At 43.1% G+C, this 18,353-nt stretch overlaps 1 protein-coding gene across 4 annotated transcripts; it reads right to left on the reverse strand.

Annotated features, from left to right (window-relative positions):
• Nucleotides 1–110: 110 nt before the first annotated feature.
• LOC111858199 (neuronal acetylcholine receptor subunit beta-2-like) lies at nucleotides 111–16,777 on the reverse strand. Of its 4 annotated transcripts, none has more exons than XM_023839753.2 (6): nucleotides 16,480–16,777; nucleotides 10,778–10,923; nucleotides 10,481–10,525; nucleotides 9,703–9,812; nucleotides 4,575–5,610; nucleotides 111–1,337 (listed from the first exon to the last, which is right to left on the reverse strand). In XM_023839753.2, exons 1-6 carry the CDS (start codon nucleotides 16,520–16,522, stop codon nucleotides 1,185–1,187), a joined length of 1,533 nt encoding a protein of 510 aa, XP_023695521.2. In that variant the 5' UTR covers nucleotides 16,523–16,777; the 3' UTR covers nucleotides 111–1,184. The 4 variants fall into 4 exon arrangements, with proteins under 4 accessions (XP_023695521.2, XP_072561656.1, XP_072561655.1 ...); XM_072705555.1 differs by lacking the exon at nucleotides 16,480–16,777 and adding an exon at nucleotides 16,423–16,473; XM_072705554.1 differs by lacking the exon at nucleotides 16,480–16,777 and adding an exon at nucleotides 15,997–16,125.
• Nucleotides 16,778–18,353: the final 1,576 nt, after the last annotated feature.

An 18,353-nucleotide genomic window follows, 5' to 3' on the forward strand; every position in this document is an offset into this window, starting at 1 on the left:
ATGGACCAATTTCATAGGTGGACCACAGGCATCAACTTTGCATGAACAGGTATTAAATTAGTATGGATCTGCAATGTACAGAATTGAAAATCCGGATACAGAGAAACAAATGTGATATAACTGCAGTGTATATTGACATTTGAAGACATACATAGAGAAGAGATCAGTATCCAGAAACAGATATTTGTTGTAAACGAACATAAAAGCAGTATTAGCTGATGTGAAACACATAAAAACATTATGGTCAATATGTACACAAAAGCTTAAGTGTATGATGACACGGATTACTGTGAAACTGAAGTAAATGGAAGTGCCCATCAGTAACAGGATTGGTGACTGGAGAGGTGTTAAGTGACAGAAATGGAGGAGAGATATATGAAGGGAAGAGGGGATGGAGAAGAAAGTAGGAGTGAGTTGGCAGAGCAGAGTGGACTAAAATGAGCCAAAAGATGGTGAGAGAGCAGAAAAGCAAGTCAGCAATCAGTAGAGACTAATAAAGTATGAGAAGGGCTAAGACGCCCTCTGATATGTGACAGGAAGATGTGTTCAAAATGCTGATGTTAAAAAATACACCAAACTGCCAAATGTCGGCTGTTTGACTTTAGTGTCAATGCCACTGAGGTGAACAATGTCCATGTGACGTCTGTGAGTGTATGTCTGGTACAGACACTGCTTTGTTGATTTGTAATATACCCATACTGCTAAAAACATAGATATGACAACAGAAATGTCCTACTGATACACCAAACTACACTAATCCATTGATGCTTATCTTGCTGCTTACACTTTTTTTGCTAGCATAGATGTCAGTCAAGCAAGACAGGAAGGTAGGTAACTATTAGAGTAGGGTGTATGTTTTTGTTAAAAGGTGTGCATAGAGAGAAGTGATTTTCTGATGTCATGTAAGCAGTATTCCTGTTTGGCTTGTGTTCTTTTTTTTTTTTTTTTAAAAAAAAAAAAGGAGCTTAAAGTATGGGGTATTTTGAAACACGCTACTTTCATTAGTAAAACTAAACAGTTCCTAAAGTTTATACAAATTTACTGACGTTTTCATCAAACAAAATTATCTGAATATGACAATCCTTTGCATCAGTCCAGTTCTACAGGAGTCCTAACTTCCACCCCCCACTCCAACCGGCATTGGTCGTTAGCTGTGTCCATCTGTGTGGCATGGCTTGTATTGGTCAGCCGGGCAAGTGGGGGAGAGTCTTGGTAGTGTAGTTCTGCAGGAGAGGCTGCACGAACATGCCAATGGTGCCAAAGATGCAGACGAACACAAAGATCCAGAGGAAAAGGCGGTCGATGACCATGGCAACATACTTCCAGTCCTCACTGACCTGTGGGTGGCAGGAGAGGTAAGACACAATGTCAATATGCAGAGATGTGTGCAATTACAGAGAGGTGAGGTCAGGAAAAGATCACTGGCCACTCATACACCAACAGAGCTAAACATATACAAGCTGCTTAAGCTAATGATTATTTACAGTACAACAATAACTCAATTCAAAATAGGAAAATGCTGTTTATCAATTAGGGTTTCAGTTGTGTCACTGGCCTATTCACTATAAACAATCTTCTGACAGCTAGCATTTCTCTGTTTGACATTCAGTACACAGCTATGGATGTCTGGAAGGACATATGGCTCATAGCACGGTCAGGAATCCCGCTTGGTCAATTACAGTGTGACGGGATGCAGGATTTATTTTCACGCCATCAATCGAGCTGCTTGGCTCCAGCCTGTTTCTCATTAGAGTTGGCTTTCGTGGTTCTCTCTAACTCCACATAGACTTGGACCAAACATCTGCTCTTGTTCTGGGGCAGCCTTTACAAAAATTGAGATACAAGAGATTAATTATGAATTTGCTTTAGAAAGACTACAAAAACATGTGATTTCTGGGAAAACCCTCTTCCCTTCCTAATACTTTTAAATAAATTTTGGATGACCTGAGGATTAAAACTGAATCCATGATTGTACTCCAATATTCAGAAGCCAGACAATAACAGTGGTCATGGTGAAATCCATGAACAAACAGATCTCTTTGGTCAATGATGTAACACTACGATAGATAATTTAGGTGCCCTCAATTCCCCTATGATTTCCTCACCCTCAAAACATAAACTTAAATCTCAATGGAATGATATTATATATTACCACTATGGAATCTTGTACTTTGAATCAATAGTCTCCAGACCAATCAATTCCTAACCAATTATAGTGGTCAGGATTGCAGGGGGGGCTGGAGCTTATCCCAAACAGCATGAGGTTGGGGTTGCCAACCTATTGATCACCACGGACTGGTTTACGTTGTGGAAAAATTTCACAGAGCAGTAAAACTTGTCAACTGGGGGATTGCTGCTGGCAGCAGATAAATTAGCAGGACAGATTAACCATTTCCATCCACACAATAAATTGCCACTTTATGCTAAGTTGTCAGATCACTGTACTGTTCACACTACATAACTTGATGTCTTGTAATTGGGAATCTTGTAGAGATTGTGGTTTTCATACTACATGATTGATCAGTGACAGGGGATAACAAATTACATGATGTTTCACCAGGAGGAATCCCTAACAAAGTTGTCTGGTCTGCAAATTATGTTTTGTCATGAAAACACACATGAGAAGACTGCAAGCAGACTTTTGCTGTAAGCTTACTTATGTTGTACAACTCCTCTCCTGGGTTTCCCCTTACTCCATGCCTTGTGCTCTCATTGGCTGTAGCTGCATTCATTGCCAGTCATTAGTGGGTGACAAGGCTAGCGACTCCCAAATCATCCCTTGCTTTTTTCATATTACTCGCGTTGTCTCACACTGAGGCAGTTTGCAGCTGATTGTGAAGCAGCCAGGATGTTCGATTATCTCTCCAAAGTCGTAAATTCTGAGGTGCGTGACATCATATCCGACTAATCTCCCGTTCAAGCTACACATCTCGGAACAAACATGATTGCCTCCACGAACATGTTGGTGTTGTGTGTTGTTGCTTTATATTTTAGCAGATTTGGAGCGAGATTCTTTTTTCCGAGAGACAAACAAACAAGAAACATGAACTAGTCAAACCACATTAAAAGCTTTAGAATATTTTAGTAGATCCATAGTGATATTCTTTTTTCAAGAGGCAAACAAACTACAAACACAAGACACTAACAAGTCTGGTAAAAGTCTGATATTGCATGCTAGGTTACTGTTCACGGTCATGATGTAGTACTCTCTAAATCGAGCACGTGCCTTTATATTTGTAACTATTAATACATTTAACAAAAAAAAAACATTCTTTAATATTTATGAAATAGAATTCAAAGTACGAGGCTATGGCTGGAAATGGATGGATTAGTCCCTCAGGTTGCAAAGGACAGACAGAGAGAGATATAGATAGATAGATAGATAGATAGATAGATAGATAGATAGATAGATAGATAGATAGATAGATAGATAGATAGATTGATTGATTGATTGATTGATTGATTGATTGATTGAGCCCCCAACCCTAGAAGTGTAAGCAGCAGTGAGCCATCATTCTACCACTCTGAGTTATTATTTGAGGATTTACCAATGATATAAGAGTGCTTCTTGGGCCTAGATCACAGGTGAGTGTGAAGGGTCATTGCAACCTATTCTGCTACCTTAGGGTGTGCTTACCCTAGGCGATCTGTACCATGCCCAAGCACATTTGACCCCCAAAGTCTAGTTTGTTTGACTAGTGTGATCGCTCAGTCGCCGAGGCACAGTACACTGAATTATGCCCAGGCCCACTTGAAGTGGTGGGCCTGGTTATGGTTCAACTGGACTCATAGTACGCATAGTGTGATCGCTAACCATGTCTGGTTATGGAACACAGACATGACTTCAATGATGATGTCAATAATGGCACACACATGCACATATGTACACTATATGAACTGAACCCAGAAGAAACAGATTGGGTAGGCTGTACGGATCAGATAGCGACAACAATTTAACAAACATTTTGGCAAAGGGATCGCTTTGTTCATTGGCATTTTCTGGAAATTTGGGCTGATAGAGTATACAGGAACAACTGGATGCAACATAAAAATTCAAAAATATTTGGTAAAATATGAGTTTGGTAAAAATTTGGTAGAGGAGATTTGATAAAATCTTTATACATGCAGCACGATTAAATGAAATTCACTGACTTGCATACTCGATAGGGCAACTGAGACAAGTATGAGCACATCTTTATTGTGCTCTTTCTATGATCTTGAGTCTGGCTAATATTTTGAATAGTTGGAGTCTCAATCACACGACAGATTACCTGGTCGGACTTCATGAAGTGAATCCTAAAGTGAATTGAGTGAATTCTTCGACAGCATGATTGTGTAAGGACTGGTTTGAACAGGAGGAAGCATGAAAGGCCAGTAAGTAGAAGTAAGAGAGGGACAGGAGATAGAAACGGAAAGAGAGACAGTATGAGTATGAAGGATAGAAGAGATAAGGAGGTGGAGGATCTGCAAGGGGATCAGCGGAAGAAGAGGTGAAAAGCACAGAATTATAATAAATACAGGGGACATAAAAGGGAGGTACAGGAGAAACTGGAGACACAGAAGCAGTAACTTACACTCTGATCGTCGTCCTCACTCTTCATGTGACTGGCGATGAACCTCACTCCCTCCACCGCCTCGTCCAACCCAGGACAGGCGCGTGTCAGCAGTGTGTGCCCAAGAATGGGGGGCGGCTTCCCTGGACTGGGGGCCACGGAGATGCTGTCTGCCCCTGGCCTGAGCCCATTCAGCCCGCCTGCCCCTGCCTCCCCACCAAACTGCTTTACTGAGGCCTGGTTGACATAACAAGTGCAAGACTCGCTGTCCTCTGCAGCGAGGCCCCTGTCCTCTGGAGGCGGCCCTGTACCCAGCCGTGCCTGCTCCTGGGCCCGCCGCGCCCGGCGAAGTTTTAGCCGCTCGCAGGTCCTGCGGGGTTGCTGCATGAATAGCAAGGAGGGTAGCTTGTCCAGGAAGATGAGGCGCACCCAGGGGGGCATGGTGTGAGTGGTGGGAGAGCGATGGTGCACATTGAGCACACACACGCTGGTGACAATGGAGAAGGTCACCAGCACCATGGTGAACATCAGGTACTTGCCCACCAGTGGCACATCCAGGGAGGTGGGCGGCACGATCTTGGAGATGAGGAGCAGGAAGACAGTGAGGGCCAAGAGGACAGAGATGCAGAGGGTCATCTTCTCTCCACAGTCGGATGGCAGGTAGAAGACCAGGATGGCGAGCGAGGTGATGAGCACGCAGGGAATAATCAGGTTGATGGTGTAGAAGAGGGGCTTACGCCGAATGATGAAGTCATAGGTGATATCCACGTAGGCGGCATTCTCATTGCGCCGGCCTGGCAGGGCGATGATGTCCCACTCACCGCTTGGTGTGAAGTCATCCATGCTGGCCACATCTGACCTGAGCACCAGGTCTATCTCAGTGCGGTCATAGGTCCAGGATCGGAAGCGCATTGTGCAGTTCTGCTGGTCAAATGGGAAGTGTTTGACCTCGATCTTGCAGGCACTCTTGTAAATGGCTGGCGGAAGCCAGAAGACGCTGCCATCATAGGAGACCAAGGCGTTGGAGTAGAAAGACACCTCATACATCCCATCAGCACTGCAACAGCAAGAGTGGTACATGTAAAGAAGATACACCACCAGCTCTCGGATATCACACATGGCTTTGTGTGAAAAACAGACACAGCAAAGCCCTGGGATATCCAGATTGACCACGAATTCCTGAAGTAGTCTGACAAATATATCAACTCTAAGGCATGTTCCATATCTTTGTGAGAATAACCCTTTTCATTCACTCATTTAAGTTGTTACAGTTTTACATCCTTGTTACAGTTTTACTGTCCTTGACAGAATGTAAGTTCCTGCCTGAGTTTAGCTCCCCAGTGGTTCATTCGGTCAAGGATCTGGGTGGATCTGGTGCGTGGATGGGGCATGGTGCAGGCAGGTAGGAAGGAGGTGGGCGACCACCTTGTGGATCTCAGGACAAAACGGGGTTTATTAATTGAACTAAAAAAACACAAGAAACACTTAAAAAACAGAAAACACAAGTAACACTTACAAAACAGAAAAAACTGGGAACACTACAAAAATAAAGGACCACAAGGGGTCAAAAGTAAACAGGGAATAAACAAAGACTAATTACAAATGGGTCGGGGCAGGCAGGCAGAACATACATCTTACATTAAGCAATATCCAACATACAGCACAACAGAGGGGCTAACAGATAGCTGCATGCTCAGCTCATTGAGCCATGCAGCCGACAGGGAGCAAGGGAAGCAGTATAGACTAGGACAACGGGGAAAAGGACACAGACTGGGACAACGGGAAAAAGGACACAGACTGGGACAACGGGAAAAAGGACACAGACTGGGACAACAGGAGCTGACCCTGACAAACAGATTGTTTCCTATAGTAATATTACACCCAAAACCATATATGTACAGTCATGTGAAAAAATTAGGACACCCCATTAAATGTTTAGCTCTTTATTAAGAAATATCAACATATCACTATTAAATCTTCTTTCAAATCATGTGTAGATAAAAATGATGTAACTGTATCACCTATGCAAAAAAAGAAACAAATTCACTTATTTAACAATTAAGAAATTAACTATGATGCCAATTTCCACTTACGAAAAAGTTAGGACACCCTCATATCCATTATTATCTAAAATGCCTAGAGTTAGATTCAGGTGCACCACATCAGGTGAAAATAATTAGAACATTATTACAGAGCTTTTTGGTGGAGTCTGTCTTATTTATACCATAGACATTTAGCTTGGTTTGCTCTTGATTGTTGAAATGAGTGGGATCACCATGGTGAGATCCAAAGAGCTCTCTGAGGCCTTCAGAAAGAAGCAAGTAGATGCATATGAGTCTGGGAAGGATATAAAAAGATCTCAAGACATTCCACTGTCCGGAGAATAATTTACAAGTGGAGAACATTTAAAAATGTTAAAATGTTAAAATTGCCAGTATGGCCAGGGCAGGCTGTCCTAGCAAGTTCAGCCCAAGACCAGATTGCAAGATGCTGAAATAAGTCTCCAAAAATCCTGAAATGTCATCACGGTTCATACAGGAAGGTCTTGCCACAGTTGATGTCAAGGTACATGCATCTACCATCTACATGGGAGCTGTGCAAGGAGGAAACATTTGCTGTCAAAAAAATACCAGGGCAAGACTGAAGTTTGCCAGAGACCCACCTAGGCAAAGACTGGGACATTTGGAGCAATGTGCTTTGGACAGATGAATCTAAAATTGAATTATCTGGACATAGTAACAGAGGACAGTTTTGTGTAAACCAAAGACATATTTGCCAGCTGTGAAGCATGGGGGTGGAAATGTCATGGTTTGGGGCTGCTTTGTTGCAGCAGAACCTGGCCAGCTCACCATCATAGAATCTAAGTGTATTCAAGACACCCTTCAAACATCACACAGCTTAAGGAATTCTGCATTAGAGAGTGGGGAAAACTTTCTGCCAGTCGATGTCAGAGATTGAAAGATGGCTATAGGAAACGTCTCATTGAACTTATTTCAGCCAATGGGGGAAATACTAGCTATTAGGGCACAGGGTGTCCTAACTTCTTCCTCAGTAGGCATTGGCATCTTAGTTAATTTCCTTTGTGAAACAAGTGAATTTGTTTCTTGTTTTTTCATCGGTCATGAAATTAAATCACCTTCATCTACAAATATAATTTGAAACAAGATTCAATATTGATATGTTGATATTTCTTAATCAAGTACTAAATATTTAATGGGTGTCCTAATTTTTTCACATAACTGTATGTGATCATCGTGTAAGCCACATCATGCAAAACAGTTCACCTCATGCAAAAATATATTCTATAAATTGCAGTGATGCAGCATTGTTGTTTCTGGTTCCCACAGTACATGATTTTGTTGACTTCTTGTTGTCCTTGTTTTTCCATTTTGCTGTTTTTCTGTTATACTGTACTGTGTGACTTTTTTGTTTGCTATGATCCTATATCTAGAGAACTTGTACAAGTTACATGTGCATCTGAGTGCTTTCTCTTACCAGTGAACTTTACGTACTGTAATGTAGAGCCTTGTAATGGTGTAATTGTTGGTGTCTGACATAAATAAGTATCAGTTTGCTAAAGAAGAATGATCAGTCAATGACAATGAGAAGGCAGCAAATGACTATCATTCAGAATTGTGGAGCTCAGGAGCATATTTATGCTGACATACTGACAATATATCAGCTTTTTGACTGGTTAAAATGATGCTGATTGTACGTTTCATTTTGGTGGCACTGACTAATTCATGGGTGAAATTATTTGCTGTTGAGACACAAGTTAATTGTTTTAATTGTGTAAGTTGTGATCTTTTGCAACGTGACCATACTGTTATGCTACGTGCATGAGTTGTTTTTAGTAGTGCTCTTGTAGTTATGAGAATGTTAAGTATGTTTCAACTGCAAAGCAGCAGGAGTGCGGACTTCCTGGAAGAGCTGGGTATACCCGGCCTGCTGGATCACTGCTGACTTGGGTGGGGGCACATGGGCAGTGCTGTGGCTCAGACAGGCATACACAGCTGAAGTAGGGCAGGAAGGACGCCTGGGATACACAGGGGAGCTAAAGTGACAGAGATGTGCCGATTAGTCTGCAGCGAAGGGGCGGGGCCAGACGCCACGTCCGCGGCTTGCGTCAGAGTGGTCAGATGCTCATGGGGATAAGGGACCATATCCACTGTACCCCTTCAGGCAACACACACCCCCGTGGCCAGATACATAGCAAACACAGTCTTCGAGTCAATATTGAATCTGCCCCCCTCTCCCGATAAGTGGGTCAAGGATGGCAGGTCACGGCCCCCGGGCGCAGCAGACGGGTGATGTCAGCATGGTGAAACGAGGCAGGTAGGATGACAGGTGTCAGCCTGACAGGCTGGAAGCGACGCTGCCGGTTCCTTTTCAGTCACCTACAGGCCTAATGCGCGGTATTACCTTACACTGCCTTTACAGTAACACCTAAATACCTGCCAGAAAAGCCTCTTTATATTACAAAGGATGCTGCAAGGCCTGTCAATATCATTCACCACCTTCATCGTTACTACCCAGAGCTTGTTAGGCAGCATTCCTTTAACAATGAGTTACCCTGCTGGCTGGTTTCAGCCTACCTTTAACCCCATAAATAGCCACACCCAAATATCTACCTCGAGAGCAACAAAAGTCTTAAAATCAGCCTTATGCAAAGCAAACCTCCAACATGCACTTCGTCTTGCACTACAGTCCCCATTATACCCTCCAGTACCATGTGTTTCTATTAAGGTCTACAATCAGTTTCAGGGCTCCTTAAATGTGCATTTTTCCCTTAATCCTTAAGGCTTGGTCACACCAGGGCAAACAATATGCAGTGTCTTTGTTGCAGACTTGAGGGAAAATTAGAATGGCTGGATAATACAGTAATAGTGTGGTCGGTGATTGAGCAAATGTAACTGTGGGGACCCTCCCCAGCAAAATAGTGGAATATCATTGCTGATGATAGATAGATAGATAGATAGATAGATAGATAGATAGATAGATAGATAGATAGATAGATAGACAGATAGATAGATAGATAGATAGATAGATAGAGGGAATCCCTCACACAGGGAGTCCACACAGGTGAGTGGGGACTGTGTCGCCACTTTGAGGGAATCCCTCACACAGGGAGTCCACACAGAGCACTCACTTGTTGTAGAGAACCACATCGGGCAGCCAGATGTGTTTAGAGGGCAGCCTGACCTTCAGCATCCCATCATATTCCTCTGGGTTCCATGTCAGCCTGTAGTCTTGCCACTCCTGCAGAGTGACTGAATGTTAGCGAACGACAGGCTGCTGGGTGTTGCCACAGCGGGGAATGTGGGTATGCAGCGAGCTGTGCGACAGTTACCGAAGAGCTAGAGGCGAACATAGTGGGTGAAATGTGCTTATGGTGTTGTGGTTGCATAGCTCTGTACTGATTAATTAGCTCAAGCTCTTCCTGGGGTGAACAAGGCAGAATAACGAGGAGGAAGCCCGAAAAAAGGCACTCATGAGAATCTTATTAAGCAGTCGGTTGAAGCAGAAGAAAATATTTAGTTTATTTCAAACAGAAGGCTTGTACTGTAAGAGTCCACTGCTACAAAAACAGCTACTATGAGGCTGCACACAAAGCCAGGGCTCTGTTTGGGCCTTGTTCTCCCTCCCTGCTCCATTATCCAGCATACAGGCAAACAGCAGCCATTTCTGCTGCTATTTACTTATGCGGATGGTCACATGACTACAACACTGTGACACACCTAGCAGCACGTGCCAAGAGTCTGAGCTGTGACAGGGAGGAAGAGCCTGCCTATAGGCTGGAGCGCAAAGAGCAGCTCTAACTTGGTGTGGGCACTAGGTGGTGCTGTGGGACACATCATGCAGAATTATTGTACAATGGGTTCCCAAGATAGCAGTTTACTGGGAAAGAGAAGTAACCTAATACTCGCCTGTGTTAACCAGACATTTGTAGTCATGATCTGCTCCCGTTCATGCTGTAATGAGGGTAAACAACAAATGACAATCAAAGATTGCACCAGGTTAACACAGACAACTAAACCTCAATGGGAGAGGTGGAGAATGTGATAAAACACATCATAAACTACCTCACAGTAGAAAGTCACAGAGGAAAGTCTAGAATGTTACATTGCTGCAGTAGCCTGATATTTACCCTAGAGGGCAGCAGAGAGCAACCACAGCAGCTTGTCACGCAGCACACAAACAGGGTGAATTACCCACTCACTCACCACACTGATTAGCTGTGCCAGGGACACCGTCAGCTGCACCGTTACCAGTTCTGACCTATTGGTTGCCGGGCGAATCAGTTTGTTGTAATGGGCAGGATTAAGGAGATGCTCGACCAACCGCTCTTCTGTGTCTGCTGCAAGGCTTCCTGAGTACAGAGGGACAGGTACTAAACAACATATTCCTATTGCTTCATATAAAAGTAGTACATAAGTTACAGATTGAGCATGGTTGGGTAGCACCAACACAAGCACAGCAAATGTATGTGTTTAAATCTATTTATAAGGAGCAAAACTAGGCTATTCATACTTTTTAAAACACTAGATTTTTACATCAATATTCTAAACTCTGAATAAATCCTGGAATTAAGCAACATCAACCTTGGTGAGCACAACCCCCGGTCTAAACCCAATAAAGTGTGGAAAATCAAGTGAGAATCTCTCTCACTTTCTGGCCATCTTTTCTATCTGCACCAGCTCACCTACTAAGGTCCAGCATTTGACAACCCTAACTGATGGTTTCAGGGTCTGGATCAACAAGGACCTTTGCCACATGATATAACCCCCCTACCACTCTCTCACATAATCTAAACATAAAATCACTGATGGTCATTTGATCTTGTCTCTGCCATTAATCCTGACCTCTCTATGGGAATCTGCATACAGTCACTCTAAAAATGGTTCTAGGGGATAGAAAGTAACACTTAAAATAAAGATGTTTCTCTTTACATCTGTTACATCTTCCCACCTTAGTTAACTTGTTTTTATAAGTTGGTCAAAATAGAAAACTAAAGAACACGCTTTCATTTTAGTTATTTACATATTTTGAACAAATATTTTTGCGCTCTCTTAACAACTAAAAAATTCTAAGTTACTGCAACTTCTGAAGTGAGTTTCATCTGCGCAGAAGCTTTGGGCGCTTTTCTACTGCACCAGGTACCGTACTTTTGATACAGTACTTTCGGTATTTTCTCTTTTCCATTGACTTATAATTTCCGTACAGAATTTAAAGTAAGAAAAAGCCTTATCTTAATCTAACTGACTAGCGATGTAAGAATTGTTTCAGTATCGTACATCATATCCAGCCCGATAATATTGTATCGTCAGTGATCGAGTTATGCTGAGCATGCTGAGACATTGTATATAGCCCCCTTTTGATAATGTTAATATTTGCTGTATTTCCTAATTGTCGTGTGCGTTTGGCCATATCTTACGTGAACGCTGACTGATCCTCACATGTCTTTAGGGTTGTACAAATTACTCACCGTGTGTGTACTTTACTGACCAGCGTCAGACCTCCCCGTGTTTCTCAGTTGTTTGGGGTTTATTGAGTTTTGTGTTACTCTTATTAAGAACTCCATAAAAAGACTTCGTTCTTCCCCGCGAGCTACATAACTAGTTATTAATATTCAGCTGCCGTGTCTGTTTTCATGATCATAAAATCCCACATTTTCTGGTCCTAGAACTACTGTACATCGCCTGCTTTGGCAGAGAGCGACCGTAAGAGGGAAATAAAATAAAGACGGAAAAACAGTTCAAATAATGAGTTATGTCCATTCATAAGCTGTAGTGATATAAGTTGTTTTAACTTAATTAGATTTGAAGAAGTAAAGGCAAATCATTTTGGCTGTACTTAAATATTTAAGTTAGTCTAACTTTAAAATACTCATATAGTTTACTCAATAATTGAAACCAGCAAAACTTAAAAAGCATGCAAATTGTTAACATAGTTTTTTTCAGTTGAGCCAACGATTTTTAAGAGTGTAATAGGTCTGGACAAGCTCATAACTTAAAGACGCGCTGAAGACTTGAAGCATTTAGGGGCTCTGGCTTTATGAAGCTTCATAAATAATTGTCCTACATCATCTGCAAGGTGCCTAAATTAGTGGCAGCCATTAGTGGCTGTATGAGAAAATTATTAGCCAGAGATGTGACATTAAAAACTATTAATATTTAATGTGTGCTGCTTGTTTAAGCCTTACTGCATCTAATGCTCTGCCCTTAACTTCACCCAGTACAGATCTACTACAATCACAAAGTGGACACGTACTGATGTCTTACTGCATTACACCCACTGAAGATCCTCTAAGCTCAGGAGGTCTACATTACAGCATGGGGAGGGTGTGGATATTTTGGGAAAGGGCAGATAACTGATTATGGTAAGTTGATAAAAATTTGAGGGCATAACAACAAGCAGGCAGTATTAGGGACAAACTTGAAGCAACAGCCAAGTTCTTAAACTAAATCTGAAAATCAATTCACTCATTTACATAAGAGCAAAACTGCCACCTTACGGCCACAGCTCCGGTCAGCCGCCTCCACAATGGAGGCGCGGAACATGGCCCATTCGGACTCAATGTCCCCCTCCTCCCCCGGGACATGGGAGAAGTTCTGCCGGAAGTAGGAGTTGAAACTCCTCCTGACAGGGAATTCTGCCAGACGTTCCCAGTAGATCCGCACTATACGCTTGGGTCTGCCAGGCCTGGCCAGCTTCCTCCCCCACCAGCGGAGCCAACCCACCACCAGGTAGTGATCAGTTGACAGCTCCGCCCCTCTCTTCACACGAGTGTCCAAGACATGCGGCCGCAAGTCCAATGACACGACTATAACTGCGACCTAGGGTGTCCTGGTGCCAAGTGCACATATGAACACCCTTATGCCTGAACATGGTGTTCATTATGGACAATCCGTGACGAGCACAGAAGTCCAACAACAGAACACCACTCGGGTTCAGATCGGGGGGCCATTCCTCCCAATCACGCCACTCCAGCTCTCACTGTCATTGCCCACGTGAGCATTGAAGTTCCCCAGCAGAACAAGAGAGTCCCCAGAATGAGTGCTCTCCAAAACCCCTTCCAGGGACTCTAAAAAGGGTGGGTACTCTGAACTGCCGCTCAGCGCATGAGCGCAAACAACAGTCAGAACCCGTCCCCCCACCCGAAGGCGAAGTGAGGCTACCCTCTCGTCCACTGCAGTAAACCCCAATGTACAGGCGCCCAGCCAGGGGGCAATAAGTACGCCCACCCCCGCTCGGCGCCTCTCCCCGCAGGCAACTCCAGAGTGGAAGAGGGTCCAACTCCCTTCAAGGAGACTGGTTCCAGAGCCCAAGCCGTGTGTCGAGGTGAGCCCGACTATGTCTAGCCAGAACTTCACAACCTCGCGCACCAGCTCAGGCTCCTTCCCCATCAGAGATGTGACATTCCATGTCCCAAGAGCTAGCTTCTGCAGCCGAGGATCGGACCACCAAGGTCCGCGCCTTTGGCCACTGCCCAGCTCTCAAGGCACCCGACCCCTATGGCCCCTCCTATGGGTGGTGAGCCCATTGGAGGGGGGACCCACGTGCCTTGTTCGGGCTGTACCCGACCAGGCCCCATGGGTATAGGCCTGGCCACCAGGTGCTCACCATCGAGCCTCACCGCCAGGCCTGGCTCTAGGGGGGGGGGGCCCGGTGACTCGCGTCCGGGCAAGGGAAAACATTTTTCCATCATGTTTTTCTTCATAAGGGGTCTTTTGAGCCGCACTTCGTCTGGTTCCTCACCCAGGACCTGTTTGCCTTGGGTGACCCTACCAGGGGCATAAAGCCCCGGGCAACTTAGCTCCTGGGATCACTGGAACACGCAAACCCCTCCACCACGATAAGGTGTCGGCTCCAGGAGGGGCAAAAAGTATTATTATTATTATTTTATGAGTGTATTTCTTAATTATTTATGTTACTATAGTGGTATTATTTATTTTTATTTTTCTGCCATTTTTTTTTTCTCCTCCTTTGTCCCCTTAGGGGCTCCGTACTGTACTATGGGGACAAAGGAGGAGAAAAAAAAATGGCAGAAGAAAAAAAAAAAATAATGTTTTGCGTTATAACCCAAAACTTTTGTACTATAACCCAAAACCTTTGCGTTATAACCCAAAACTTTTGCGATATAACCCAAAACCTTTGCGTTAAAACCCAAAACTTTTGCGATATAACCCAAAACCTTTGCGTTATAACAAAACTTTTGCGACATAAGGCAAAACTGTTGTGAATTTGAACTGGAAATATGAGTAATCAGTCAGTGTAAAGAACATAATTGATAGGAAAACATGGAGTGTTTGATCGAATTTTACTTTGATCTTGGTCACGCATGGCCGTCAAATAGGTATGGATCAGTGCATCTCTAAATAATACAACAAATGACAAAACGGACAGAAAATCAGTGGTGGCCAATTTGGACAAATCAGGCATAATTAATCAAAAAGGGAGCCATGACCATGCACGGCTTGACAGAGAAAGGCTTGTGGATGGAAGAAGTGCCCTGACATTTTGGAGCAATTTGTTGCAGGGCCCTACCAACATAACCCTAGTAGCCATGCATGGGAACATATTGAGAAGGCCCTCATAGTATCTGCACGGCACACAGCTAGTAAAATTTCCCCAGGCCACTTTAAGACACAGCTTCCAGTCAGCCACAGAGATTTAAAGGGTCATAGCTAGGTAATTGTTCTTCACATAAGACTTGCTTGGTACTGCAGGTATTTGACACAGGAAAATAAAACTGAAAAGAAATCCAACTAAAATTTATTTCAGATCGGTAGTACTGATATCATGATCTATCGTAGGGTGGTTATACTCTGTATTGGGTACACAATAATTTGGCTTTACCGAAACACAACTTGAAGCAAATATTGTCAGTGCCGACCAGTTATTACTGTAGTTATTTCGTGTTTTTGTTTTACCCGTTATCATTTACACTATGAATCATTTCCCCATCCATCGGGTGTCAGCCTTAATACCGTGGGGCTATCAGCCGGACAACGGTAAAGCTATTAGAGGTAGAAGCGACCCCCTGTCCACGACTGACGGACGGCCGACCTGCCAGCTGATTCCGCTAATTCATGTGCAGTACGTGCGGTAATAAATCGTTCTTTTAAAAGGGAGACGCTTCATTAAACCGCATTAAAACATGACCGGCGCCCATGAGCCGGGGAAGTCGTTTGCTTGTATCCGTAAATGTGCGCTTTCATCTTTTTTGCGATTGAGGGTTTTCGTGTGTGTGTGTGTGTGTGTGTGTGTTTGTGGATTAAGGTACTGATATGGAGAAAACAGAGAAAAACGGTCAAAGAATCTGGCCGCATTTATTTGAATTGATATAGGCCTAGTACAACCCTCCAGTTTAAACGTCTAACGAAACCATATATATACTGCGTTCTGTGTATAATTATATAACTGTAAATTTAACACTCACCTTTATCCCCTTTATATACAGCACAGCGTGACTACTAAGTGAGATTTACACTAGTAATAATTCTGTTTCATCTGAAGAAAAAATATAGGCTATACGTTTTGCTTTACAACTGCTGTAATAACAAATACATTAAGCAGGTTATATAAACATCAAAACGTGCACTAATTAACCAGTGTAACGACGAGCAAGGCTGTACTCCAATAAATCCGCACGCAATGATACAACGCTCCACAGCCCGGGGTGCTTCGCGTTTAGTTTTATCTGTACATAATTACCGTTTTCATCATAAAACGGCCACAAAACGTTCATAAAGGTATCTTCTTGCTCTTCTGGTCTGCGTACCTGTCCATTTACCTATCTGCCCCTATTACCAACCTTGGCAGCAAGCCTAGAGCCCACGGAGCGATAGGCGAAACAAATAAATACCTCTTCTGATATTGTCAACAAATTCCCTTTAATCCAAACGATCGAGAGGTTACTCACTTTTCGCAATGACGAGAAGGTACATCAGCATCCACGGACCCATCGCTGCACTGGGGAAAGCCCATTCGCAGTGCTGTATATGTGTGAAGGGATGCTCTCCAGGATGATCGATAGTGAGTTCGTGTCGGCTTATTTATAGGAACCCACTAAAGCTCGCTGTGGCCGGGACCCTGTTTTCCCGTACCTTTGCCCAAATTTCCTGAAATAAATCAAGCGCAAGTCGGAGTACGCTGGCTACGCTACGCGACAGAGGTGGTGGTGGTACGGAGTGCTATTATTGGTATTCACTGTAGAGGTTAGCACTTTTTTACAAAGCCTATCATCATTGTGACTAAATCGCACTAAGTGACTCTTGATGAAATATATTAATATAAAAAATTGAGAACATTTTGGAATAAAGGCAAAATATTTAAAATTTATACACTGATTATTAGAAGTTTATTTCTGATTTAGTGAGATTTTCTCACAACGACAACAAAACAATCATTTAATTATTTGTTTAGGTAGAGGAGGGGTAGAGGTGTGCAGTTATCCCAGCTGTGCTTTTAAGAGTGTTGGCGGACTGGCAAACTCCTAATTCATCACCAAGATCAAAGACTGTCACTGTTGTACGTGGACCCAGTGTGTATCACACCATCAGCGATAAACTGCATCAGGATCTTTGTAATTTTTTACACCAGCTTCTAAGGTAGTTCAGCACAAATAATCGTGCCACAATCAGAGCCATCTAAGAGCTTGCCCTTCTGTGTAATGTATCCCTTTAATTTGGTCTTTTTGCTGCCTGTTTCAGTCACACTATCCCCCAATTCCACTTTCGAACTGAAAAGCTAAACAGAAAAGATGATAAGGCACTCCTGTGAGTCTGTCTGGTGGTGGGACCGTTTGACAGGGGGCTTCAAAGGCAAAGGTTAAAGTACTGTGTATTAAATGAAGCTACATGGTCAATTAGATACTTGAATGATTAATATATGAGAAACAAAGGAAGAAGAGTGTATTATAAATACTGTGTGATACAGATGGGCATCAAAGGATATGGGGGGCTGGTGTAAATAGCAGCTACTCTGAAAGAAAGCTGAAGGAGAGTGAGCAAGAGCAAAGGATGTGAGACAATGAAGCCTGACTCTCTCCTTTGCTTCTCTATCCATTGCTGTGCAGATGGTCCTAGTGCTGCATCTGTGAATAATTGAACAGCTGGGACCTCCCCAAGTGCTTCTACCTTCCTGTAAGGGCCACTGGCCATTACTGACGAACTGCGTGACTGAAAACACTACAACAGACAGAGTGACTGGCTGAAGACACTACAGCAGACAGGGTGACTGACTGAAAACAGTACCACTCACTATGACTGACTGGAACACAATTACAAATGAAACAACTGATTGAAGAGTGACTACGGTATGCACAGAATAATAGCACTGTCACACCTACGGACATTAACAGGCTAGCAGAAAAACTTATTTTGACTTAAGGACAGACAGTACTTATAGTTGCACCTTATGTGTACCTATTGAATTCTGCTCATTACAGTCACAGATTTAAAGCCTATACCCTTATGAGGAATGTACACACAAAATCAAAAGTCATGTCTATTTAATAATTTCATGATGCACCTGGTATGTTTGCAGATGTTTGTATTGTTATGATGAGAAGAATTATGTGTTTAACTGAGAAGCACAGATTGAACTCATTTTAAAACAAATACACCAACGTGCATTGTTGTGGCATACAGACCCTGTCTCACTCATTAGATGGTCAGAAGTATTCATTAACACGTTTCATTCCTAAAATTCATTAAAAAATACATGTTTAGGATGCTATGAATATCAGGTATTTTGCACATTATAAAGTGAAATTTATTGTATTTTAATCCCTAA

This window comes from Paramormyrops kingsleyae, chromosome 23 (genome assembly GCF_048594095.1).
Source record: "Paramormyrops kingsleyae isolate MSU_618 chromosome 23, PKINGS_0.4, whole genome shotgun sequence".
NCBI classification, from domain to species: domain Eukaryota; kingdom Metazoa; phylum Chordata; class Actinopteri; order Osteoglossiformes; family Mormyridae; genus Paramormyrops; species Paramormyrops kingsleyae.